Below are 23,607 nucleotides of genomic sequence, written 5' to 3'. Positions count from 1 at the left end.
ATAATTTGTTAATATATTGTAACTTTAATGTGTAATTAAAGTTAGTTATAATGTTATAAATAGATAAAAATATGTAAGAGCAAGCACTATAATCATTATACATTTATTTTTTTAAAGTAATATCTACACCACAAATTCTGTGAATATCGATAGCAACCTCAAGGTTTAGATATAAACATTTCATACTATTCTTCTATACAATACTGCACTATTAGCTTTTACACAATCATATAATGTCTAATATAATATTTAGGTAAAAGGTACTATAAAATTAATAAATTCTATAGCTTGTAAATGTATTTTAATAATAGTAAACAATCAAAATCTTAAGTATTTGGAAACTTAAAATACTATTTAATGTATTATCATAAACAATACAAATATTAATATAGTTAAAAAAATACTAAAAAAGATATTGTGTATGCTAATTGATTATTAAATGTGGTGGTCTATTAACGACCACTGTTCTAAACATTTGACCACTTATTGATATTGTTTTCATTGACCAGGATTTAATTTTAGGATTATAGATTTCAATAGAATTAGAATTTGTATTTCCTCCAATAACATACAATAAACCATCCAAAGCCACTACTACTGTGTTACAAAATAATTCAAATCAATTACATTTTTGGAGATTTTTCTAAAAAATTAATTATTATAGTTACCAGGATTTTCTCGACACAAATTCATATCAGTAATAGATGTCCAAACTCCATTATATGGACTAAAGGCTTCAACACATTTATGAATTCCCAATTTATTAGCTCCACCAACAACATACATTATGCCATTTAAAACTCCTACACCAACATTACACCGTTCAATTGACATTTCTGCAACTGGATACCATTTGTCAAGACTGGGATCATAACATTCAACAGATTTCAAATAAGTCGAACCATTAAAACCTCCTACCTACATAAACAATATTAATTAGATAAAATGGATGACATAGTTAATATAATATAATTCTTTACTGTATATATGAAGTTATTAAGCACTCCAACACCAAAACTTATGTTTTTTCTCTTAGAGATTTTTTCAGATACTATTTGCCATTTTTGAGTATTGAGGTTAAAAACGTCTACAGTATTTAAAAAATCTTTATGGGAATCAGAATAATTTTTAGTATCGCTGCCAATCTATCATTTAATACAATATAAAATATATAGTATTTATAACATAAAATAGGTAATATATAAATACAACATACAGAATATATGCAATCATTTAATACACAAGCTCTAAATGATGATCGACTAACTAACAAATCTGGCTTGCGAACCAAACAGGGCGATTTTAAGGATGTATCAAACATATCAAAAATCTTAAAACCACGATACATAACAAACACAAATTTATCTTTTACAACAAACTCAGTAGGGTACTGATTGCAGTTAGTAATTTCTGGTCCAAGCTGCAATTGGTTGGTTGCTGGGTCATACCAGTTTGTAGTAAACTTTTTCTCTGATTTAGACCAACTTAACACTAAAACGATCTAATAAAATTACATGATTAAACAAATTGTAAAAATAAATCAATAAAAATATATACATACTTTTGATAACTGTCTAGGTTTACTCCAAATCGTTTCTGGAATAGAGAAAGGTTTTACTGACTTAATTACTTGAAAATGTAATGCTTCAAATACATATTCTTTACCTAGAAATATAATAATAATAAACTATATACATTAAGCAATAATAAACTCTTACTTATAAGATATAAGAACAAAAAACATACATTTTGGATCATTTTTTAGAAGAGGTTCATTAACTACATTTTCTACTAAATACTCTTTCGAAATTAATGGCAAACGCACATGTTCCATTAGATTGGGTAATAAATGTATTCTCTGATTCAATTCATGTTTTACCCATTTAATAACACATTCATATACCTAAATAAATAAATAAATAAAATTTAATTATTATACAAGAAAAGTAATTATAGAAAATCAGCATCAATTATAGGAAAAAAGTAAATAATAGGTTTGTTCCAACACAGAATTTAGGATTAGTTGTGGAATGATCGTTGATCTATTTATTGTGCATGTGTTAACGTAGATTGACTCTGAGTGATGTTGATATGGTTTTCGGACTATCAATGATAATACTTTCTCTGTTTATTAGTCCTCATCGATTCAGTGTACTGTTTTGACTGTTAACCAATCCTAAGACTGGTCTCAGTGGGGCAACTAGAAAAAAAATTTTTTTTTGAGGGGAAGGGGGGGTTACATTAATACAATATATATCGTCAGGTGTACCGACGTGAGGGAGTACTATGGCCTCGGAGAAATTACGGAGGGGTTACAACCCCTTAACCCTTCCTCTGGTTGAGCCACTAACTGATCTAATGATTTGTCGGAGCAACCATCAAATAGTTAATGTTTGTTTTTCAGGTGTGTAGGAACAGAGAAATTCTACTGTGCATGCTTCCGCCAGTTCTATAGTTGTTTAACTGCATATTGGAACCAATGTAATAATTTATACATTTTTCCTGTAAAATCCACTAAAAAGATTGCTTAGATCAAAGTTTTTAGAATGTTTTAAAAGTTGATTCTCTCAATTAATGATTAATACTTAATATATTGTTAAACACATAACACCATGACACATGAGACAATCCTGTGTTTTTTTAATTTTGATTTCTATGTGATTCAGATATAATATACAAGTAGTTAGTATCATTTAATATTTAAACCGCCACATATAAGATTACATTATATGTGTAGATAAGTTTAATTTCTTCCCTAATATTAAAAACAATTATAATTTTCAGATTACTTACTTTTTCTTCAAATGGAACATTAACATCATTACAGGATATTAATTTAATCACTTCTTCAGAAGATAATGATAGAAACTCATCACACTTAACCACTTCTCTAAAAAAATAATTATACTTAATATAACGTATTAAGGGAACCAGTAAATTAAAGTTATCATACAAAAACTGGTTTTTTATAAATGCTTCACAGTTAGACCATAATTCTATACAGTTGTGTAAGTCCGCGAATACTTTAATACCAAGACAATTTGAAGGATCCAGTTGTTTTTGTAAAAACTCAACACATGCTTGTTTTACATAGTCTAGCTGTAAGAGATCTGCAGCTACTAATACAAACTTGAGCAATAAACAATTAATTTAATTCAATTTGATTCACGTTGATACATAACAAATCAAATATTATATATTTATACCTGTACATTTTCATGAGTGATCATGATTTCTCCTGTATATATATAGTCAATCAATAGTTTTAAAATAGTCGAATCTACCTTTGTTATATTAACACGATCTTTATTGCTTTCACTAAAACTAGAAAACATAGCCTTGAAATAAGGGGTAGCTGATGCCAGTATATATTTATGCCCGTATACTATAATACCGTCGTCTGTTTGTAACATAATATCACAAAAAATGTCATTTCTATAATTAAAAATATATGATTATAGAAATTATTTAGTAAGCACTAAGCAGTTAAAAACACTGAATCATACTCGTTGCGGAAAGATTGAAGTACTTCAAACACTCTGTCCTTGTGAGAACTGTTTTTATAATTTATAGATTTACATTGATTGGATTTCAGTTGTTGTATAGAATCCATCTCTTCCATAGACATAGACATATCCCACATTTGCACAATATTTAAAGAGTGTTGTACACCGACGGGAGACGGTGCGCCGAACAGTTTTATTAGGAAAAACACAAAAAATAAAAATATAATAAACACCTAAAAATATGTAAATAAGTAATTTAATTTTTTTTAGAAAAAAAAACATACGCAAATAAAACACAGAAACAACGTGTCTTTCACGGAGACAAACACGGCAGTAAGCCAGAGTCAGAGTGCCACACTGACGTCTTACACTGTTCACTTATGAGTCACGTTGACACTTGACGGCTGACGCACAGATATCTATATTATACTAATAATAATAATATAGATATCTGTGCGTTGACGTATCGAAAATGCGATAACGCCGATAACTTTATTAAAATATTTCTTTAACAGTAAAATTCTTTACCGGTCGTTGCCTGTCTACCATTCTATAATTAGCAATGTTTAGAACGTTTTTCCCGGATAGGTAGATTGAAAATTCATGTCGCTAAATGCTAATCGAACGCAACATGCTTGGTCGGGCGCGGTTCTCTTCGGCGATATGTCAAAATGTATATAAAATATTGAAATCATTGAAACATTTGAAATTTTGAGAACGCATGGTGTATAGTATGGCTGTGAATAATGTCCGCCGTCCGGTCCAAACGGACCTACCAAAACGTGTAGTGTAGCATAACTATGGTGACCCGGTATTAGTTTTTTTTTAAAAAAGCACATTTTAAAGAGCTCCCCCTTTGTCGCAATTACTCGTTACTCGTATACTCGTATACTGATATACTTTTCTACCATTTCTACCCCTTTTGCTCATGAAGTCATAACTGCAACGTGCTCTAATACTACATATTAAATATAATACATAAATTCCATACCGTAGACAACGGCTGTTATATAGTATGCGGTCTACCGGTGAATTTAAGAGTGTAGTATGCGGTCTACCGGCGATTTACGAATATAGTATGCGGTCTACCGCAAATAAATAAATTAAAAATTTGTTAGTCAAAAAAATTGTTGTCAATGAATATAAATAAATATAAGATATAATACGTTATACAAAAACGTCCGCCATATCTCTCAAAAATGTTTTAAATAAATCTGATTTATTTATTCCTCGCCACAATGTTTCTATGAGATACCTGCAATAATATGTATAATATAATATTACATTAAATTTATTAAACATAACTTATAATAACTTTACTTTGGAAGGAGATCACCCTAATAGCACCGACCGTCCCAGGATGTTCGTATTAAGTTCCTGATTTGTTCCTGTTTGGACCTTCCTGCCAGGAAACAATTAGACCTTCCCAGAACTTCCTGTTTTGGTTGATATGGTTGGGTACTAATAAAGTGATTCCTAGGAATTACCTATTTGAGTCTCGCAGTGGCGTATCCACGGGGGGGGTTTTGGGGGTTAGAACCCCCCCCCATGAACCTGATATATTAAATTAACTTTTATATAAAACACAGGTTTTTCTTTAACATTTTATATTTTTTAAATTTGACTTGGAAATCATATTAAAAGATTATATAAACGTATTATACACAAGCGACAGTGCGACACACACACACACACACACACGCGCGCGCGCATGCTATACGCGTACAAATAATTGCTATCGGATCGCTATCGGTCGTCTAGTCCAGATAACGGCGATATCGTTATTTGTATTCTAAGTTTATTTATAGGTTCCTGTTGCGCTCGTGGCTGGACACTCATTTGACAAAACTACACAAGCACATTATTGTGTACAGCTGTAGCTAGTTGGTACCTCACTGTTTTACTTCATTTAATATCGTTTGTATTAGTGTATTATATTATACTCTTAAATAATTTTGTTTTATTTTAATTTGATATAATTTCAATAAGACAATCTATAAGCAGACTGTGAACGTCTAAACATTCCATCATGGTAAGATATTTGGAAAATTTAATTTTAAATAACATATAAAATTATAAAATAATACAAATAATAAAAATATTTTGCATATTTATAATATATAATATACGTAATATTATTTTATTGATTTCCTAATGGTTATTATTATAGGCAAATTCTCAAACAAATAAGCAGACTAGAAAAATCAATTCTTTTTTTTTACCCGAGTCCAAAAAACTTATGTCAACTAAACATCCAAATACCGAAATCAATTTAAATAAAACTCAAAATGATAGTGATAAGATTCCCGATCAAGTAATTCAAAGAGAAATAATTTTTCGACCGACTGATATCGGAGAGATCATCAATAAAAAGTCATCGTGTTATACGTTTTCAGACATTTGGGTACCAGACGATAGTTTTATCTTTCCAAGTAGTGGTAAAAGAAATTTAAAATTTCAACGTAATTGGTTAAAACGTTGGAATTGGTTGGTCTATTCTGAAAAAGATGATGGCGCGTACTGTAAATATTGTGTTTTGTTTGCTGGAGAGGGCGGAGGTGTTGGTAAACAACCTTTTGGTAGTTTGGTAAAGAAACCGTTTAAAAACTGGAAATCTGCTATTGAAGTATTTAATAATCATACAAATTGTGAATATCATAAAACTTGTACTCTAAAAGGAACATGTGCCAAACAAGTTTTAGAAAAAAAAGTTGAACCTATAGATATCCAAATAGATTTGGGAATAAAACGTAAAATAATTGAAAATAGAAAAAATCTTATTCCCATCATTGAAACAATCGTTTTTTGTGGCAGACAAAATCTTTCTTTAAGAGGTCATAGAGATAGTGGTCCCTTGTATTTAACGGAGCCTAATGAAAATGATGGAAATTTTCGTTCTTTGTTGAGATTTCGTGCTAATAGTGGTGATTTAGCATTAAAAACACATTTAGAAACATGTTCTAAAAATGCTTCCTATACGAGTCCAATGATTGCTAATGAAATAATTTCAATATGTGGGGACATTATTTTAAAACAAATAGTCAGTAAAATTAATGAAGCAAAATGTTTTTCGATATTAGCAGATGAAACATCTGATATTTCTGGTATCGAACAATTTTCTTTGTGTGCGAGATATTTTAATAATGGTCAAATTAATGAGGACTTTCTACTGTTTGTTCCGGTTACTGATGTCACGGGAAAAGGCCTTGCTAGCACTCTGTTAGCTACGCTTGATTTGATCGGGATAGATCGCAAATACATGATTGGCCAAGGGTATGATGGTGCTGCCGCTATGAGTGGTGTATTTCATGGTGCTCACGTTTATGTTCAAGAAAAATGTCCACTAGCAATATACGTACATTGTGCATCTCATAGTTTAAATCTTGCTATTTCTGACGCGTGTAATATTACTTCAATAAGAAACTGTTTAGGAAGTATTGAGTCAATTTATAATTTTTTCAACTCACCAAAAAGACAAAATATTTTAACTACATCTATTCAAAATATTGTACCTATTTCATCTCATCAAAAGTTAAAAAAATTATGTCCAACACGTTGGGTTCAGCGGCATGATTCAGTAATAATTTACCTAGAGTTACAAGATGCTGTAATTGATGCTTTAGAAAAAATTAGCAGTTGGGTCGATAAAAATACATCTTCGTCAGCAAATCAATTGCATTTTGTGATTAATAACTTTGAATTCCAGATTACTATACACATAATATCAACAGTATTTGCTGTAAGTTTACCACTAAGTAAACTTTTACAAACACCTGGATTTGATTTATCTCATGTTATAAATATGGCTGATAATTCTATTAATATTTTAAAAGAAATGAGAAAAAATGTTGAAAAAGAATTTAAATTAATATTTGAAAGAGCAGAAATATTTTGTAAGAATTCCAATATCAATATTTCTTTGCCTCGTCGAGTTAGTAAACAAGTACATCGAGATAATACACCTGCAAATACGCTTGAGGAATATTACCGAGTGACAATATTTATTCCATATTTAGATAATTTTATAACAATGATAAGTGATCGTTTATTAAAACATAAATCTTTATTGGTGAACTTTAATTGTTTGTTTCCAATTAAAGAGAAAAATATTCCAGATACTTTTGAAAATAACATAACAGATTTAGTACAAAAATATTCTCAATTATTACCATCTTTTTCTTCTTTAGTAGTTATTGCAGAACATAAATTATGGTGGACTTCTCTACAGAATTTGTCTAAACTTCCATCTAATTTATCAGAATTACTAAATAATTGTAATGAAAATTATTATCCAAATGTTTACAAACTTTTAAAAATCGTGGCAACTTTACCCATTACAACAGCTACTGCAGAAAGGTCATTTTCCACATTACGACGATTGAAAACCTATCTCAGAAATACCATGGCAGAGAACCGTTTAAATGGATTAGCTCATCTGAATATCCACAGGACAATTGAAGTTAATCCAGAAGAAGTGTTGAATGAATTGGCAAAAAGAAAAAGAAAAATTGATTTAGTATTGTAATTAGGTGATAACTATTTTAACCCTCAGATTCTCATTATAATATGTATATGCATTGTATAAATAATTTTTAATAATTTTTATTTGTTTAAACACAATAAATTGATCGATTTAATTGTTTTAACATAATATATTATATTTTTACAATTAAGTAAATTTAAATTAACTGAAACCCCCCCCATAAAAAGTTCCTGGATACGCGCCTGGAGTCTCGTAAGACAGTAGTTAGTGGGCACTAAATATTATGGTTCCAGGTGTTACCCAATTGAGTCTAGACAGGTAGTTATTTGTAGGCACAAATTATTTAGTTCCCGGGAGTTTCCCATTTGAGTCTAGATAGGTAGTACTTTGTGGGTACTTATTTTTTAGTTCCTGGGAGTTTGCCGTTTAAGTTGAATCAATAGATCTATAAAAAAATTGACTAATATAAAATATTCTTTAAATATCTGTGAGCCAATATTATTAGAAAAAAATAGCATAGGTACAACTCGGGATCTATCATTTATCAGGCGTGCCTGGATCCGGTCCGCAGGAATATTCCAATTGGCCCGTGGCCATTTTATAAGAATTAAATTTGTATAAGTATTATAAATACAAATAAATACAAAATAAATTTAAAAAAAAAAAGGTTATTTTAATAAGCTTTTAAGAATTACAAAATAATGTACATTTTAATTATTAAAATTGATTATAGAACAATATAAGTACAATAAAATGTAAAAATGAAATTAATATAAAAAAAAAAAAAACATGAAGTATATATACTTATATACCTATACGGCTTGCAGTATTAATATACATTTTGAATATGGCCAGCAAGTTGAAAAAGGTTGGGCATGCCTAGTTCATATAATATAAATGTGTGTATATTCTTACTGTATAGTCTATAGGCTTAACACACTAGGCAGTGTACATAACAATAAAATAATTAAAATAAATTATGGAAAACATTATACATTGGTTATTTTACATAGGGATAGAATAAGTTATGATCATACATTTAATTAAAATATTTAATATAGGAAGGTTATTTACAGTCAATTGCCTTGTACAAACTTATAATTTAATACTTACTGTTTTTAAATATTACTCGACTTATTTATAGTTTGGTTTATAGTATTTCAATATTTTTTCTCTTTAATAGTTATTATATTTAATTAAATTTGTTTAGGTCTTTTATTCGTCCCGAGAACCAAATATCGACTAGACAATTACGACGTAGAATTAAAAGTCAAATAACTAAACAGATCAATAATAATCTATTATCTACTACTCATACTTTGAAAACATTCAATGGCTCTAGTCAAAATTATCTTGTTAAAACTACTGATGATGCCTTTATTAATGCCCTTAATAATAAAATAATTAAGATAAAGTGTATCTAAGAGATAGAAAAAGATTAAAGTGTATCAATTAAAAATAAACTTAAGCCTAAGTAAAAACCGCAGGTAGACCGCATCCTATAGCGGCCGGTAGAACGCATTTGCCCCGGTGGACCGCATACTATATGACAGCCGTAGACAACAATAGCCAAACATTAGGGGTGTAACAAATATTCTTATAATGGGGTTTGTAATTATGTATACATTTTTTATTTTTTTTACTAAAAAAACAATGTATTAAAATTAAATAATTCAAATAAAAATACAAGTATACTGAAAACAATTTGGTTTAACTACCTTCTTTAAGCAAATCTTGAGTTGAAGGTAGCAAGTTATTTTCTTTAGATCACACACTATTTAAAAATTACAAAAATAACAAAATTACAAAAATACAATATACTAGGTATATTGTAATAATTACAAAAATATAAATTAGCTACTTAAGTTTACAATTCAGGTATAAAAAGATTTATTTATATTAATAAATATACACGGATCTTTAAACAATGTTTTGTTGCGAATTTCTAAGAGCTTGTTAGTAGACCTGTTAGAAGGGTATCCCTCTTTACATGATGGCACAAAACAATTTCGTGACATGATTCAACAAAAAAAAAAAACAAATCAAAAAAAACTAAACAACTTCAAACATGTATTTTGTTGTATAATATTTATTAATAATTATTTACTTGTAGTTTGTAGTTTGTACCATGAACATTAAATTAATTTAAGCACAGCCGCAGCGGCGGATTGGCTAACAATTTTGGCCTGGGAAATTACCCATCCAATAATAATAATTTTCCATAAAAAAAAATTTTTAGTCATTGTCTTATTTAATTCATAAAACATATAATATTTTATTTAATATAATATATGAGCGTTTGCACCAAAAATAACAAAAAAAAAAAAAATGTAATTTACGCCACATCTAAAAATTTAATACCTATGGTAATATTTGCGCCAAATAAAATTAAATAAAAAGGCATTATGTAATCTGTGTCATCGTGTACCTAATAAAATTGTAATTAGCGCCACTAATATTATAATTATAAATAAATGTATATAAGTAATAATTATACCTATACCATATACGTAACAATGTAACATAATTTTTGAAATAAAAGACCTAGCTAGTTGCTACTTATAATACCTAGCTTACTCGCCTTTTTATATACCCATAGCTTAATGACGAAACTAAGCCTTTTCTGTCAATTTTATTTTGTTGATAAGTTGAATATTGTTGAAAATGTGGCGCAAAATACCAAAATTAATTTGTATACGTGGGCATCTGGCGCAAAATACATGTAGTTTTATGATGTTAGTATTATTTTTTTCACGCTATTGTTTGAACTAAATTTTCTTCTTTTGTAATTATAAATGATCAACTATTATAACATTATAAATCATTGTAAATTTGTAAACATTTCTTGTGATTTGGCTGAAAATATTGGCTTTTGCTTTTTGTGTTATTGTGGACATGTATGTATTTTTATAATAATATTTCATAAATTGAATTTATCAGTTATGTAAATTTAAGTTAATAACTAAAAGAGTATATTTAAATTAAATACAAATTAACAGATTTTAAAAAATGGAAAAAAAATATAGAAGATGAAGAAGAGTGCCAATATGTCAAGTTGTCATCAAAAAAAAAAAATTTAACTAAAGAGTATGTATACTATTTTTGCCACAGATCATTTGGACCAAGAACTTCAAACAAAGTAAGATATCTCACATAAAATGTACTTAACCAAGTTGTGATTAATATAACCAATCATTAAACAGGGACACAAATATACAAAAAGTGGTGGATCCGTAAAAACTGGCCAAAAAAATTTTTGATGACCTAATCAATCATTATTAAAATATATAATTGCACATAATTAAAACCAAAAAAAAAAAAAAAAAACCAAAGGAAAAAAACCATAATACAATACAAAGTAAATACAAACATAAAGTCTACAGTTACTATAATAATAATTTCAAATAAGTTTCAAATTTAAAAAAAAGTTTAACATTGTCATTTTGTAAATAGTTATAAAAAAATAAAAATCATAAAATAATAAATGTTAAAATAAATCATAATTAAATAATTAAATATTGTTCACAAGTATGAATGATGAAAAAAATTCTTCATTTTATAAAATGTGTAATTTATTATATTATATAATAATAATACATGCTAAAACTTCTTCAATTTGTAATTAAATACAGTGGATCTATGGAAATCTCATTGATGGTTTATAAGCTGATTATAAATTCAATCAGTTCATATATTTGTTTTATGCTCAATTCAAGTAGTATATTATAACGGCCAATTATTTTAAATTCGATTCTGATTTACAAGTGAGAAAAATATTATATGTATATAAACTGGGACCTGATTTTTAAACTATAGGACATTATTTGGTTTTTAGTTTGATTATCCGCTGGCTTAGTCACCGAAAATAGTTTTCACTCAGTTAGCCGTTATCGGATGGTTGATCATAGTTTGTGTCCTGGCGAGTTCACGATCATGTCGGGTAGACGTAGACGCATTAGAAAAGCTATCCGCGAAGTCCTTTGCAAAAACTCTAAGTGTACTGTAGTGATCGCTGATCTTTGCAATACATATAGCGATTACATAACCACACTCGAAGAATACAAAGTACGAACTATAAATTATAATTTATGTTTAGTTTTTACTTATTTATACTCATGATCAATCAATCGATATTATAATATGTATTTTTTTCTTCGAAAAAAAATCGTTTTTAAAATTGTTTTTTTTTTAGTTCTATATAACACTATTATATATATCTAAATATTAAATACGTTTTTAAATAAGTTTGTAAAAATAATTACCGAGAATCGATGGCTGTAGCTCTGTAGTCTGTAGGTAAGTATACCATTTGGGGTATTTTTGGGTATACATATATAATTGAGGTAAAGTGAAGTTTAATGATGCACGGAATTCAGTGCATAATATCGCAATAAGTATTAGTCTTTGATCTCGAATTGAAAAAAAATATAGAGCCTGTTTCTATCCATGAACTTTGTTCTTACTTTTTATAGAAAAAAAATATTGAACTTAGAAGTTTTTCATAAAATTGATTTGTTATGTTATCAAAGTAAAAAAGTTAAAAAAATATATTATTATTATTATTATTATTATTATATTATTATGATTTTTAGACGTAGTCTAGCCGTATTCTGATTTCTGTCACCAAGGCGATATTCTCGAGTCACACACGATATACATTTTATAAAATCATTAACGCAGATCAACCAAAAATAATGTTTAGTTCCATTTTTTTTTGTTTGGCATTATTGGCGTGTTTGCACTGTCCATCGGCCGCGGTCACCGATCAGACCGGTCCGTGGCCCGCTGTCGTCCACTGGACTCGCTGTCCCCACGACCGTCCGGCCGCGGTCGACAACCGGGCGACAGACGAGACCATTTCCGCCGCAGTCACCGATCAGACCGACCCGTGGCCCGCTGTCGTCCACTGGACTCGCTGTCCCCACGACCGTCCGGCCGCGGTCGATCACCGGGCGACGGACGGGACCATTTCGGCCGCAGTCGACCACCGGGCGACGGACGAGACCATTTCGGCCGCAGTCGACCACCGAGCGACGGACGAGACCATTTCGGCTACGGCGTACGATCAGTGAGTTATTTATGCTATATACCACATAGACTTTTGCGGCTCGCATCTTATCTCATTTTTACGAAAAAAATTTTTTATATGAATTTATGTATTATAAATATAATATATGACCTTTTTTTTTACATTTTGGCTCTTCTATATTTATTAATACATTTGGTGGCTCGCGAGTCTCTTCTCGCTGGCCACCCCTGTGCTATACCCATCATATTATTATAACATTGTACAACAATCGCACGTTATAGGCGATTGTGCGACGATTGTGGGGGCTATGGAGGTGTGACGTTTTGGAGACGGGTCCTCAGCGGGATTAGCCTCCTAAATGCAATATAATATACTATTTGTACAAGGTCTAAACGACTTGGGTTGTTGTATATTAGTTTTTTTAAAAAATAAAATTGTTGGTGTATGGTCGAAATGTTTTGTCATGACGGGATCCCCTCGGGTTGATAATAAAATTATTTTAATGCGAGTTGATTGCGTCAATCAAAAATTGAGAAATCTTTTTCGAGTCCATAAACCATGAATAGATTTTTGATAAAGTAAAAATTAATATTAATTATTGATGTATATTAAATTTAGTATTACCTATTATACAACAAAACACTACATATCATAAATATAAAAAAAAAATTACACTGAAATAAATTATATTTTTTAATATATTATTAATAAATAATAGGTATATAGTTTATGTACAGTATACTTACCAATGTTATTTTTTTCTGCAGTTGGTTTATCGTCAACATTATGGTAAAATATTTTACTTATATTTTCCCAGGTTATATTCAGCAGTTTGAGTGTTCCATAATGCATTCCCGTTTTCAATAGTACTTATAAATAATTCAATGTCTATGCATTCGTTTCTCGAGTCCATAGTTAGTAAAGAAATTATAAAATTGTAAAACGAAAAAAACGGTTTTCTATATAAGTATTTTGATGATAAAACAATTCGCATTACTTGAAATTTGATAGTCATGATTTTCTCGATCTTTTTTCAATCATACCAACCCCTGCACTGATTGATTTTTAACACTTTTTGTATAAATTATAGTATAATTGGTAAACCGAGACGCACGTTTTTCTTCCTGTGGAGACGTCCCAACTTCTGCAATTAATTGCTATTTAACTCGTGTTTAAGGAAAAACTAGCGTAGAGGAATGCCTCTACGCATAGGTACCAGATTTTGTAAATGCCAATGGGGGCCGAATTTACTAATTATTATCCTTAACTTTTGCCCTTAAAAATGATTTAAATATTTGTGGTTAAAGAGTAGAGACGCAGGAAGTCGACTACTTATGTTTATATTTTTAACTATCTCTTTTTAAGTTAAACTCAAATCTCAATCTTTTGACTTTTCAATGGGGGCTGAGGCCCCCGAGCACCCATGCAGTTGGCGCCTATGCCTCTACGTATATACATATTATATTACTATATATAATATATAATATAATATATTACTATATAATATATACATTATCAAAATTCAAAACGTTAGACAAAATATAACTATATTTATTAATATCAAATTTCTTATTATGATTGCAGTTTTTATGATGAAGCTGAAAGAGAAGAGATCGATGACGATAACATTTCGATTCATATTTTCCTACCAATCATCCTAATAGCGATGTTTTTATTGATGTATCCGATCCTTTATTGTTCTTGTAATTCCAGGAAACAAAAAGGTACATTTTATTTACAGACGAGTAACTGTCAGTGTACAGCGAAATATATTCGTTGTGTTTAAATAATGTGATCATTATTATTATTATTATTATTATTTGATTATTTAAACACAGCGAATATATTCGCTGTACACTGACAGCTACTCGTCTGTAAATAAAACGTACCTTTTGTTTCCTGGAATTACAAGAACAATAAAGGATCGGATACATCAATCTAAACATCGCTATTAGGATGATTGGTAGCACGGCTATAGATAATATGGTTGCCCATCGAATCTCAAAAAGTGTCGACTGAAATGAATCTGTAACGTGCCACGTACAATCAGTTGAATGATGTCGATTTGGAAAGGTTTTGTGAAATAATTGAACTCTCGAAATTATTCTAAGTGTTTTTTATTTAAAATTATTCTAAGTCCAATTAATTAATTTAATAAAACTTGTGAAAATATTCTAAGTCCAGGAGACATAAAATATTAAACTGGGTGACGTGAAGGTGCTTGCGCTAACTCTGGTGGATCACGTCTGAATTGTGCCTAATCTGGGCCCCCTTATATATCGTCCAGGGACTCCCGCGGTACCTTCAGATCCCTGATGGTCATCTGCACCTGCATCCGCTTCTTCCCACGCTTTGCGTTATCTGAACGCCGTCGTGCGTCAAACAATATTCCTATTATTCTATCGGATGGTAATTGTGTGCCTATAATATTTTATACCGGGTGACAAGCATACGTGCGATGATCCGTCTTTGACCCTGAACGATGCCGCCACATAGTATAATTTGGTACAATGTACTATTGTCGCTGCGTTCGGCATTATTACGCCGCTCCGCCGCCGTTGATGATTTATATTAATATGTTTAAGAAAATATGTACTTAATCTCCTGCTCACCTTTAGAATCCGATTATAGTAATATTTTACACCCCTATCATAAAATGTCTGTTGCACCCCCAATGTTAGGTTATTGTTGGCTATGGTATGTAGTAATTTATATATTATATTTAATATAAGTATCAGAGCACGTTGCAAATCTCTACTTATCAATATTAAACAGCTGGAAATTCAAGCACTAGCGCTTATTATGTTCTAGTGACTACTATAATGCAATTACTATTCAATGAAATATTTAATTTTTCCCGCCCTTTCAACATTGAACTCCTAATAATTATTAATTTATAATTATTTATTAGTTATTACCGCTATCTTTAATCATGTGCTTTGCCTATGAAAGCTATGATTGTTTTGCAAAAACTATCAAATGTATTATTTATATTAATAGCCATAGATAATAATATCAATGAATAAACTTATGCCATTTATACTAATGTAATAATTTATATTATTATTTATTAATAATAAATGTATTAATTTGTACCTAGTATTCTAGTGTTTTTATTTTTATTTTAACATGTCCTGTTGCGTACCAAATTGTCTTTTTCGTGACAAATATTTAAAACAAAGTCGTTTTTACATTCCTAAAGACCTTTCATTAAGATATGAATGGGAGAAAGCTTTAAAAATTAATTTTCAGAATAATAATTCTAGAGTTTGTCGTCAACACTTTAGAGACAGTGACATAATTGATTCATGGGTTTCTGGAACAGGGGATAGTAAATATACAGTGCGTATTTAATTATTTCTTTTAAAACCAGTAATATAGGTATACTTAAAGAAGTATATATTTCTAGGTGTGCTTAAAAATACCCAAGTTGCGTAATGGAGCCATTCCTATACCAGTACCTGATAGTCCTGATAATTTAATATCTTCTATAAACAGTATAAACATAGATCACTGTTATGCAGCAAAAAAACCACAAGAAAATAATATTGCTGAGACAATTCATAATACCGGTATAATAAATAATTTAAAAAGAAATGCACCTTTATTTAATATAGAATCAATACCTAAAAGATTAAAGGTACTGTTACTACTATACAAAGTATATAATGATTTAATTTGTATTATTTTTCTTAACTTACGTTTTTATTTCTGATTAAAAGGTAGAACAAAAAATAACATTATTAAATTTAAATATACCAACAAAATGGTTTTGTGACATTGATGAGACTTTAATAATAAATAATCAAAAACAGATTATAATTTCATTTCACAAGTTAGGATCTTATACAAAAAATGTTACACAAATGCGATGCATTGAAAAACAACTTATTTTAAACGAAGGTTAATTTTATATAAAATATATTATGAACAAATTGAAATAAGAATTAATGTTATTTTATATTTATAGAGTCAGACATATTTCTATATGCTTTTGACAAAAAAATTGAGTTATCAGATATTGGGGTAAATTCAAATATTAAAATTGACAATCATACTGAAATAGAGAAGATAATTAAAATATTTGATACAATTAGCTTATGTAAAGGTGCAGTGCCATCAAATAAATATAGAGATGTGAAATTATCCACAATTCCAATAGAAAGATGTGGGATGTGGTGGCATTCAAAGTGTATTACAGTACTTCCTAAAGATGACAGCAGTAATAGGTTAATATAAAATTGTATTTCATTGAGCATGAAATAAATTTGAAAATATAAATCAACTGTAATTATTTTCAGTGATACTTGTATCTGGTGTAAACGTTTGTGGTACATTGTAAAGAGTGAGAAGTTACGTCAAAGGAATAACCAATCTATCAGAACATTTTTTTCTCCAACTAAAAAAAAAACCATTAGTAAAATAAGAAAGGCAAAAAATACAATCACAAAGAAATTTTCTAGAGCTCATTTAAAAATTACCTGTTTACAAAACCATTTAAAAAATATTAAAGATAAAATGAAGAAAATAACTCACTGTAATCTAGATAAAGTATTACAAAATTCTGATATTCCCAACTGTCAATCTGAATTAATCCACGAAATATTTAAAGCTGCTAAACTGAAAAACCCTAAAAACAGAAAATATAGTGAAAATTGGCTATTACTTTGTATGCTATTCCAAATAAGGTATAATTTAAGAAATTGTATTATTATAATAATGCTTTAATGTTAACTATGCTTTTAATTTCAGATCCCCTAGTGGTTATAAGTTTTTAAGAGACCAAAATATTTTGCCCCTGCCCTGTGTAAATACAATCAGAAAACATTTACTTGCTGTAGAAATTGGGTGTGGGTTTGATAATAATTTTTTTAAGCTTCTGAAAAAGAAATTTGATTTAAAATCAGAACAACAGAAACAAGGAGTAATAGTACTCGATGAGATTTTTTTAAGAGAAAATATATGTGTAAATAGTCGAACTTTAACATATATGGGACTGGAAGATTTCGGAGAAGAATTGAATAATACTAATAGTTCACAAAAGGCCAATCACGCTTTAGTCTTAATGTGGCAAAGTTTAGCTGATAATTTTGTTCAGCCAATTGCCGTTTTCGCATCACATGGAACTGTTAAAGGTTAATACTATAAAATATCTAAAAAAAATTAATAACTTTAAAAAATAATATGTACTTAACAGGAGTAGATTTAGCAAAACTCGTAATAAGAGCTATTTTACTTATGGAAAATGCCGGTGGTCAAGTAGTTGGTCTTACATCAGATGGTGCAACAACTAATAGGACAATGTGGAATTTACTAGGGGTAAATAAAATATATTCTATAATAGGTTTAATGATTAATATTACCAAATTATGTATTATTTTGCATGTATATTATTTTAATTTATAAAATTAGATATGTCCAAATTCAGAAAATTTTAAAAATTATTTTGAAAATCCATACGACAGCAGTAGGAAGGTGTTTGTATTTTCAGATACACCTCACCTTTTAAAGACAATACGTAACCGTTTGTATGAAAAAAAACAATTATTAGTAAGTTCTAAATTCTTAAGTAAATTAAATGTAGTACAAACTTGGACTTATGTCTTCTTTAACTATAGGTACATCCTTCAAAAACTCCAATAAAATGGGAGCACTACCAGAATGTTTATAAAATAGAAGCTAATTCCCTTACAAAAGCCTGTCCAAAAATTAATAAAAATCACTTTGAACTTAATAACTTATCAAAGATGAAAGTTAAGTATGCAGCACAGGTGGGTAAATTAAATTATATTTAAGCAAAACAATACCTTTTTATTTCAAGTTAGAAATCTATAAAATACTTTAATCAAAATAATAATATTGTTTTTTAGTTGTTTAGTATGTCAATGGCCTCTGCTATTGAATTTTATAAAAAAAAGAATGTTGGTAATTTCATTGATACTGATGAAACAGTCAAATTTACTGTTTTCATAAATAATATGTTTGATTCACTAAACAGGAAATATCCAGCAGAAGGAATCAAGAAAAATAGCAATGATATAGAGGTTCTTATAATGAATGTTTGTGATTCGTGATTTGTGTCCTTTGCTAAAATATATGTTTCGAATTTGGCTTTTACATGTTATAGTTTTTGTAATTTATGTTACATGTGATGCATGGTGTATAAATAATGTATGTTATTAAATATATGTATATATGTAATAAGACAACTAAAAAGAAAATATGCCTATTGTCAAATTAATGAATTGTGTATGTATTAAATGTTTATAATTAATTTAACTAACTATTGTTTAATTAGTTTTTATTCCTAGACTTTGTAGATATTGTGTATTAAAATAAGTAGTAATAGTATTAGTACCAAATACACAGCAGCTTTTTTTTTTTTTTTTTAAATAGGTTTTAAAAGAAGCTTTTGCATTTATTAATGAATGGGAATCAAATTTAAAAAATCAATTAATCACAAAAAATGATTTTTTAACACAAATGACAGCTGATGGTCTCAAAATAACATTGAAGTCAACAATGGACCTTGTTGACTATTTATTAAATGAATGCAACTATAAATATGTTATGACTACCAAACTAAACCAGGATTGTTTAGAAGTATATTTTAAGATGACATTTTTTCTTTACTATCATGTTAAACAATGAGAGCTAAACCATTATAACATTTCAGAAATTTTTTGGCATCATACGGCAGGTAGCTGGACCAAACGACCACCCTTCAACCCCAACATTCCTCCAGCTTTATAGAATGTTGTCCATGTATTCATTGATAAAACCCCCTAAAAGTGGTAATTGTACAATTTTTGAAGGTAAATGTTTTTGCAAAAGAAAATAATATACTGTAGGAATATGAAAAATAAACTTACCTAGAAAAATACTTAATTATACAAATTTCTTTAGACAATATTCCAATGATTACTATTGCGGACTTGAAAGAAATAATCAATGATTCAACAAATACACCAGCTAGAATAAATAAAATTGAAAAATTAAAACTAAAAATAAACACTATTGTCGGAAGCTGATGACATCTTTTTAGAACACAATTATTCAGACTCCATTGTTTTTGATTGTTTAGTGTATTATCTTGCTGGGTATTTTTTATAACTAATTTACGTAGATAGTTTTTAACAAATCAAGTTTCAATCTATTATTTTTATAATTAATATATATTTATAGGTATATATCAAAACGTTTAGTAGCCCAGAGTAAATGTGAATTATGTAAAACACATTTAAAGAATTTAAATACCTCTCAAACTGGGCCTGAAGCTGATCTCGTTAATATAAAAAATAGAGGCTACCTGACACATCCAAACAATAACATTTTTAAAATATTCAAATTATTAGAGTTATCATTTGCTAAATTTGCTGATACTCCTAATGTTTTTGAAGATGCTTTTGAACATTTTTTAAGTCAAAATGTAACTTTGGATTTTCCATGCACTGAACATCGAACAGATATATTAATGGATATGTGTTCATATTACCTGATCATGAGAATGCGTCAACACAGCTATCAACAGAACCAAAATAACAAAAAAATTAATAAAACAAAAAAAAAACTATCAAAATTGGTTAGAAGTTAATAAATAGTATTATATAACACTATTAAGTACTTACCTTTTTTTATTTTAGGTGGGTATTCTTAATATAAAATATGCTAATATGTAAATATTTTTTAAGCATTTTATTATTTATATTAATTTCTTTATAAAGTAGTATATTATTTATTAAGTTCATTTTAGTTTATTCAATACCTATCTAGAATTGAATGATCCTAGACCCTAGTTCCAACCACGGCTATAAATAATTATCCAATAAGCACTCCCGTAGTCCCGTCTCCCGCCCGCTAACTGCTACATATAAAATTGTAGTTGCGTATATTGTCACTATCACGGGCAAGCGCTAGTGCTTGAATTTTCAGCTGTTTAATCCTGATAAGCAAAGATTCATATTGGTAGACACTTTTCAAGTATGAGAATCTCGGGTCGACGGGCAACCATATTATCTATAGCCGTGGACTAGACGTAATTCACTCTGGTGGACATTTTTGACATCATGGATCACAAAAATTTTTTTCCTGCGATGATCCAATCGTAGTTTTTTCGGTACGGTCGGCTATGATCGGTGTCCTTACTCTAATGTTCTTGGATAGACCATAGACCGCCATAGACCCTATGTTACAATAATAATAATAATTAATAATAAGGTCTATGAGAAATTGAGAAAAGTAGACATTTCCATGTTAAAATTGTCTAACCATCTTTATCCTGTGGTATAAATAGTATAATCACAGTATAATCTATTTATCAATATTTTTATCACTAATATTTGATTTATCAACTATCAAGATTGTTCAAGAAAATAATTTAAATTTTAGTTGATTTTTTAGTTATTTTTGTCTACATCATTATATCAAAGTTGTTTTAATAGTTAATTTTTAATTTTTAACAAAATTAATGTAAATAATTCATATTTTTTTAGTATTTAGTTTTAGAAATTATATGGACCAAATAAATGAGACTTTTTAATGCTATTTTATTTTCTTCAAAAATAATAAAAAATATGCCTAAGAAAAATACAAAACAAGTTCAAGGAAAATTAGAGACCATTCAGACTGGACCTATAACAGTTGATAAATCGGGAAGTGTTGTTATTAAAATAAATGCCAAACCGGGTGCTAAAAATAATAACATAACAGGTACTTTATACTATTACTATAGTATTAAAAAATATGTAAATTTTACCAATTATTGTAATAACCAAACATTTTATTTTAAATTGAATTTTTTCATATTATATATTAATAATTTTTTAGCAAAATTAATAATCATTTTGCATTGTTAGCATGAATCAAACATTTCAGCATCTAATAATAAACTCAAACTAATATATAATACAAGGTCCCAATTAAGTGGGTGTACACCATGTATTTAAAAAATCAAAAGATTGTGTATTATGTTTTTTAATTTATATAGTTTTTTTTTCATATATATGTATAAAGATATATGTTCTGACGGAGTTGGTGTTCAGATAAATGCTCCCCCAACTGATGGTGAAGCCAATGCAGAATTAATAAAATATCTTTCAAAAGTATTGGGTTTGAGAAAAAGTGATTTAAGTTTAGACCGAGTAAGTTTATTTCTTTTGTTTATTTATTAGTTATTTGAACATTTATTCAGATATGTTAGTAGCATCTATATTAGGTAATTGGACCATTTTTAGTTGATAAAAGATAGATTAGTTCTCTCTACCACTATATTTATTAAAAAGTATTTAAGTATAAAATTATTTATTTTTTGTCTTAATGTGTAATAGTTTAAATAAAATAGAATACATTTCTAAATATTTCCATTAATATTACTAATTAGATCGATAGTTGATTGTTGATTGATCATTGTACATTACATTTATTAAAATTTAAAATCAAAAGTAATACCATAATTATAAATATATAATAATTTCATATTCATATTCATAAAAATTTTTAAAAAATATTTGAAAAAATGTACGATGGAGAATTGTCCTTTATTCCTACATTTAAACACATTTAATTGATAAACTAATGAGAAAACTTATTTTATGTACAGGCATATGATAATATCGAAAAGTACTATTTTTAATTGTTTTAACTTAATGACATTTTTAATTGAGTGCCATCTCCCTATATGTGGTCTATCAATGTATGTAGTCCATCTTATTAAAAATTACAGTATAATATGTGGCCTATTAACCTATATTTTATATATAAAAAAATTATGCATTTTAAGAATAGAAAAAAAAATGTAATTAATTATAAATTACTAAATTATACTATTTAGTTGTATACACCACTACAACACTATACCATCTAAATTATTTTTTAGCTTATAGTAAACTCTCATCTCAACATAGCTTGCTTATGATTGGCGATATAGATTACCTTTAATTATTAGTCTCAAGTCATATTGATATTGATGATAGGCGTTAGGAAGCCAAATTTTGTTGGGAAGTACAGAGATAAAATGGTATAAAATACCAGTGTGAGCATTTTATCTTTGGTAGATCACAAAATTACAGTAGACTGCATATTAGGAAATAGTGTTAATAATTATTATTTTAATATTATTAATAGTTCTAAAAATATGTACTTTAGGGTTCAAGATCGAGAAATAAAATTTTAGTTGTGCAAACTTCATTAGGCATAGAAGGCATCACTGAAAAAATTAACCAAGAAATCAAAGAAAATCATTAACAGGAATAAAGGATATGATGAACTTAAAATGGATGTTAAAATAACTATATAAGAAAATTTAATAATAAAGAAAGTGTTAAAATCCTTAACCTACTATACACTTTTATTTTTCAGAAAATATAATTGAAATGGGGACACTGTTGGTAAACTGGTATTCAGGACTACATCTAGGGAGGGGGGCAAACCAGGGCGCTTGCCTTGGAAGTCTTATTTGAGGGCTGCCAAAGCCAAATTACTAAATAACAGTTGTCAGTAATACATTTTATAAAAGAAGACTGAATTATAAGATGGCCCTAATTTTATACTTTGCCCCGGCGAAAAAAAAATGTGAAATCCGGCCCTGTTGG

The 23,607-nt window shown here is 28.6% G+C and overlaps 3 protein-coding genes and 1 long non-coding RNA gene across 8 annotated transcripts; 2 read left to right on the top strand and 2 right to left on the bottom strand.

Moving 5' to 3' along the window:
• Positions 1-87: 87 nt before the first annotated feature.
• On the bottom strand, positions 88-13,973 carry LOC126551449 (ring canal kelch homolog). 3 transcript variants are annotated; one of them, XM_050204722.1, is made up of 12 exons: positions 13,765-13,973; positions 9,708-9,763; positions 3,507-3,739; positions 3,207-3,435; positions 2,954-3,129; positions 2,794-2,890; positions 1,747-1,903; positions 1,562-1,665; positions 1,217-1,501; positions 981-1,145; positions 669-918; positions 88-594 (listed from the first exon to the last, which is right to left on the bottom strand). In XM_050204722.1, exons 1-12 carry the CDS (start codon positions 13,868-13,870, stop codon positions 425-427), a joined length of 2,028 nt encoding a protein of 675 aa, XP_050060679.1. In that variant the 5' UTR covers positions 13,871-13,973; the 3' UTR covers positions 88-424. The 3 variants fall into 3 exon arrangements, with proteins under 3 accessions (XP_050060679.1, XP_050060678.1, XP_050060680.1); XM_050204721.1 differs by having other exon boundaries at positions 88-597; positions 13,765-13,968; XM_050204723.1 differs by lacking the exons at positions 9,708-9,763; positions 13,765-13,973 and adding an exon at positions 3,791-3,915 and having other exon boundaries at positions 88-597.
• LOC114121870 (UPF0235 protein C15orf40 homolog) lies at positions 12,964-23,349 on the top strand. Of its 2 annotated transcripts, none has more exons than XM_050204729.1 (4): positions 12,964-13,057; positions 21,518-21,727; positions 22,031-22,158; positions 23,162-23,349. In XM_050204729.1, exons 2-4 carry the CDS (start codon positions 21,544-21,546, stop codon positions 23,258-23,260), a joined length of 411 nt encoding a protein of 136 aa, XP_050060686.1. In that variant the 5' UTR covers positions 12,964-13,057; positions 21,518-21,543; the 3' UTR covers positions 23,261-23,349. The 2 variants fall into 2 exon arrangements, with proteins under 2 accessions (XP_050060686.1, XP_050060687.1); XM_050204730.1 differs by lacking the exon at positions 12,964-13,057 and adding an exon at positions 21,030-21,134.
• Positions 15,435-19,241, top strand: LOC126551448 (uncharacterized). 2 transcript variants are annotated; one of them, XM_050204719.1, is made up of 10 exons: positions 15,435-16,360; positions 16,428-16,658; positions 16,741-16,921; positions 16,989-17,247; positions 17,320-17,706; positions 17,771-18,153; positions 18,216-18,337; positions 18,431-18,568; positions 18,637-18,789; positions 18,889-19,241. In XM_050204719.1, the coding sequence occupies exons 1-10, from the start codon at positions 16,148-16,150 to the stop codon at positions 19,090-19,092; spliced, it is 2,271 nt and encodes a 756-aa protein (XP_050060676.1). In that variant the 5' UTR covers positions 15,435-16,147; the 3' UTR covers positions 19,093-19,241. The 2 variants fall into 2 exon arrangements, with proteins under 2 accessions (XP_050060676.1, XP_050060677.1); XM_050204720.1 differs by having other exon boundaries at positions 19,017-19,240.
• LOC126551450 (uncharacterized) lies at positions 17,304-20,918 on the bottom strand. The gene is made up of 5 exons (XR_007605352.1): positions 20,647-20,918; positions 20,514-20,539; positions 19,891-19,990; positions 17,555-17,648; positions 17,304-17,417 (listed from the first exon to the last, which is right to left on the bottom strand). It is a non-coding gene; the product is annotated as an uncharacterized LOC126551450 (long non-coding RNA).
• Positions 23,350-23,607: the final 258 nt, after the last annotated feature.

Source organism: Aphis gossypii, chromosome 3, assembly GCF_020184175.1.
Source record: "Aphis gossypii isolate Hap1 chromosome 3, ASM2018417v2, whole genome shotgun sequence".
NCBI classification, from domain to species: Eukaryota; Metazoa; Arthropoda; class Insecta; order Hemiptera; family Aphididae; genus Aphis; species Aphis gossypii.
This window is presented reverse-complemented; position numbering and strand designations above follow the sequence as displayed.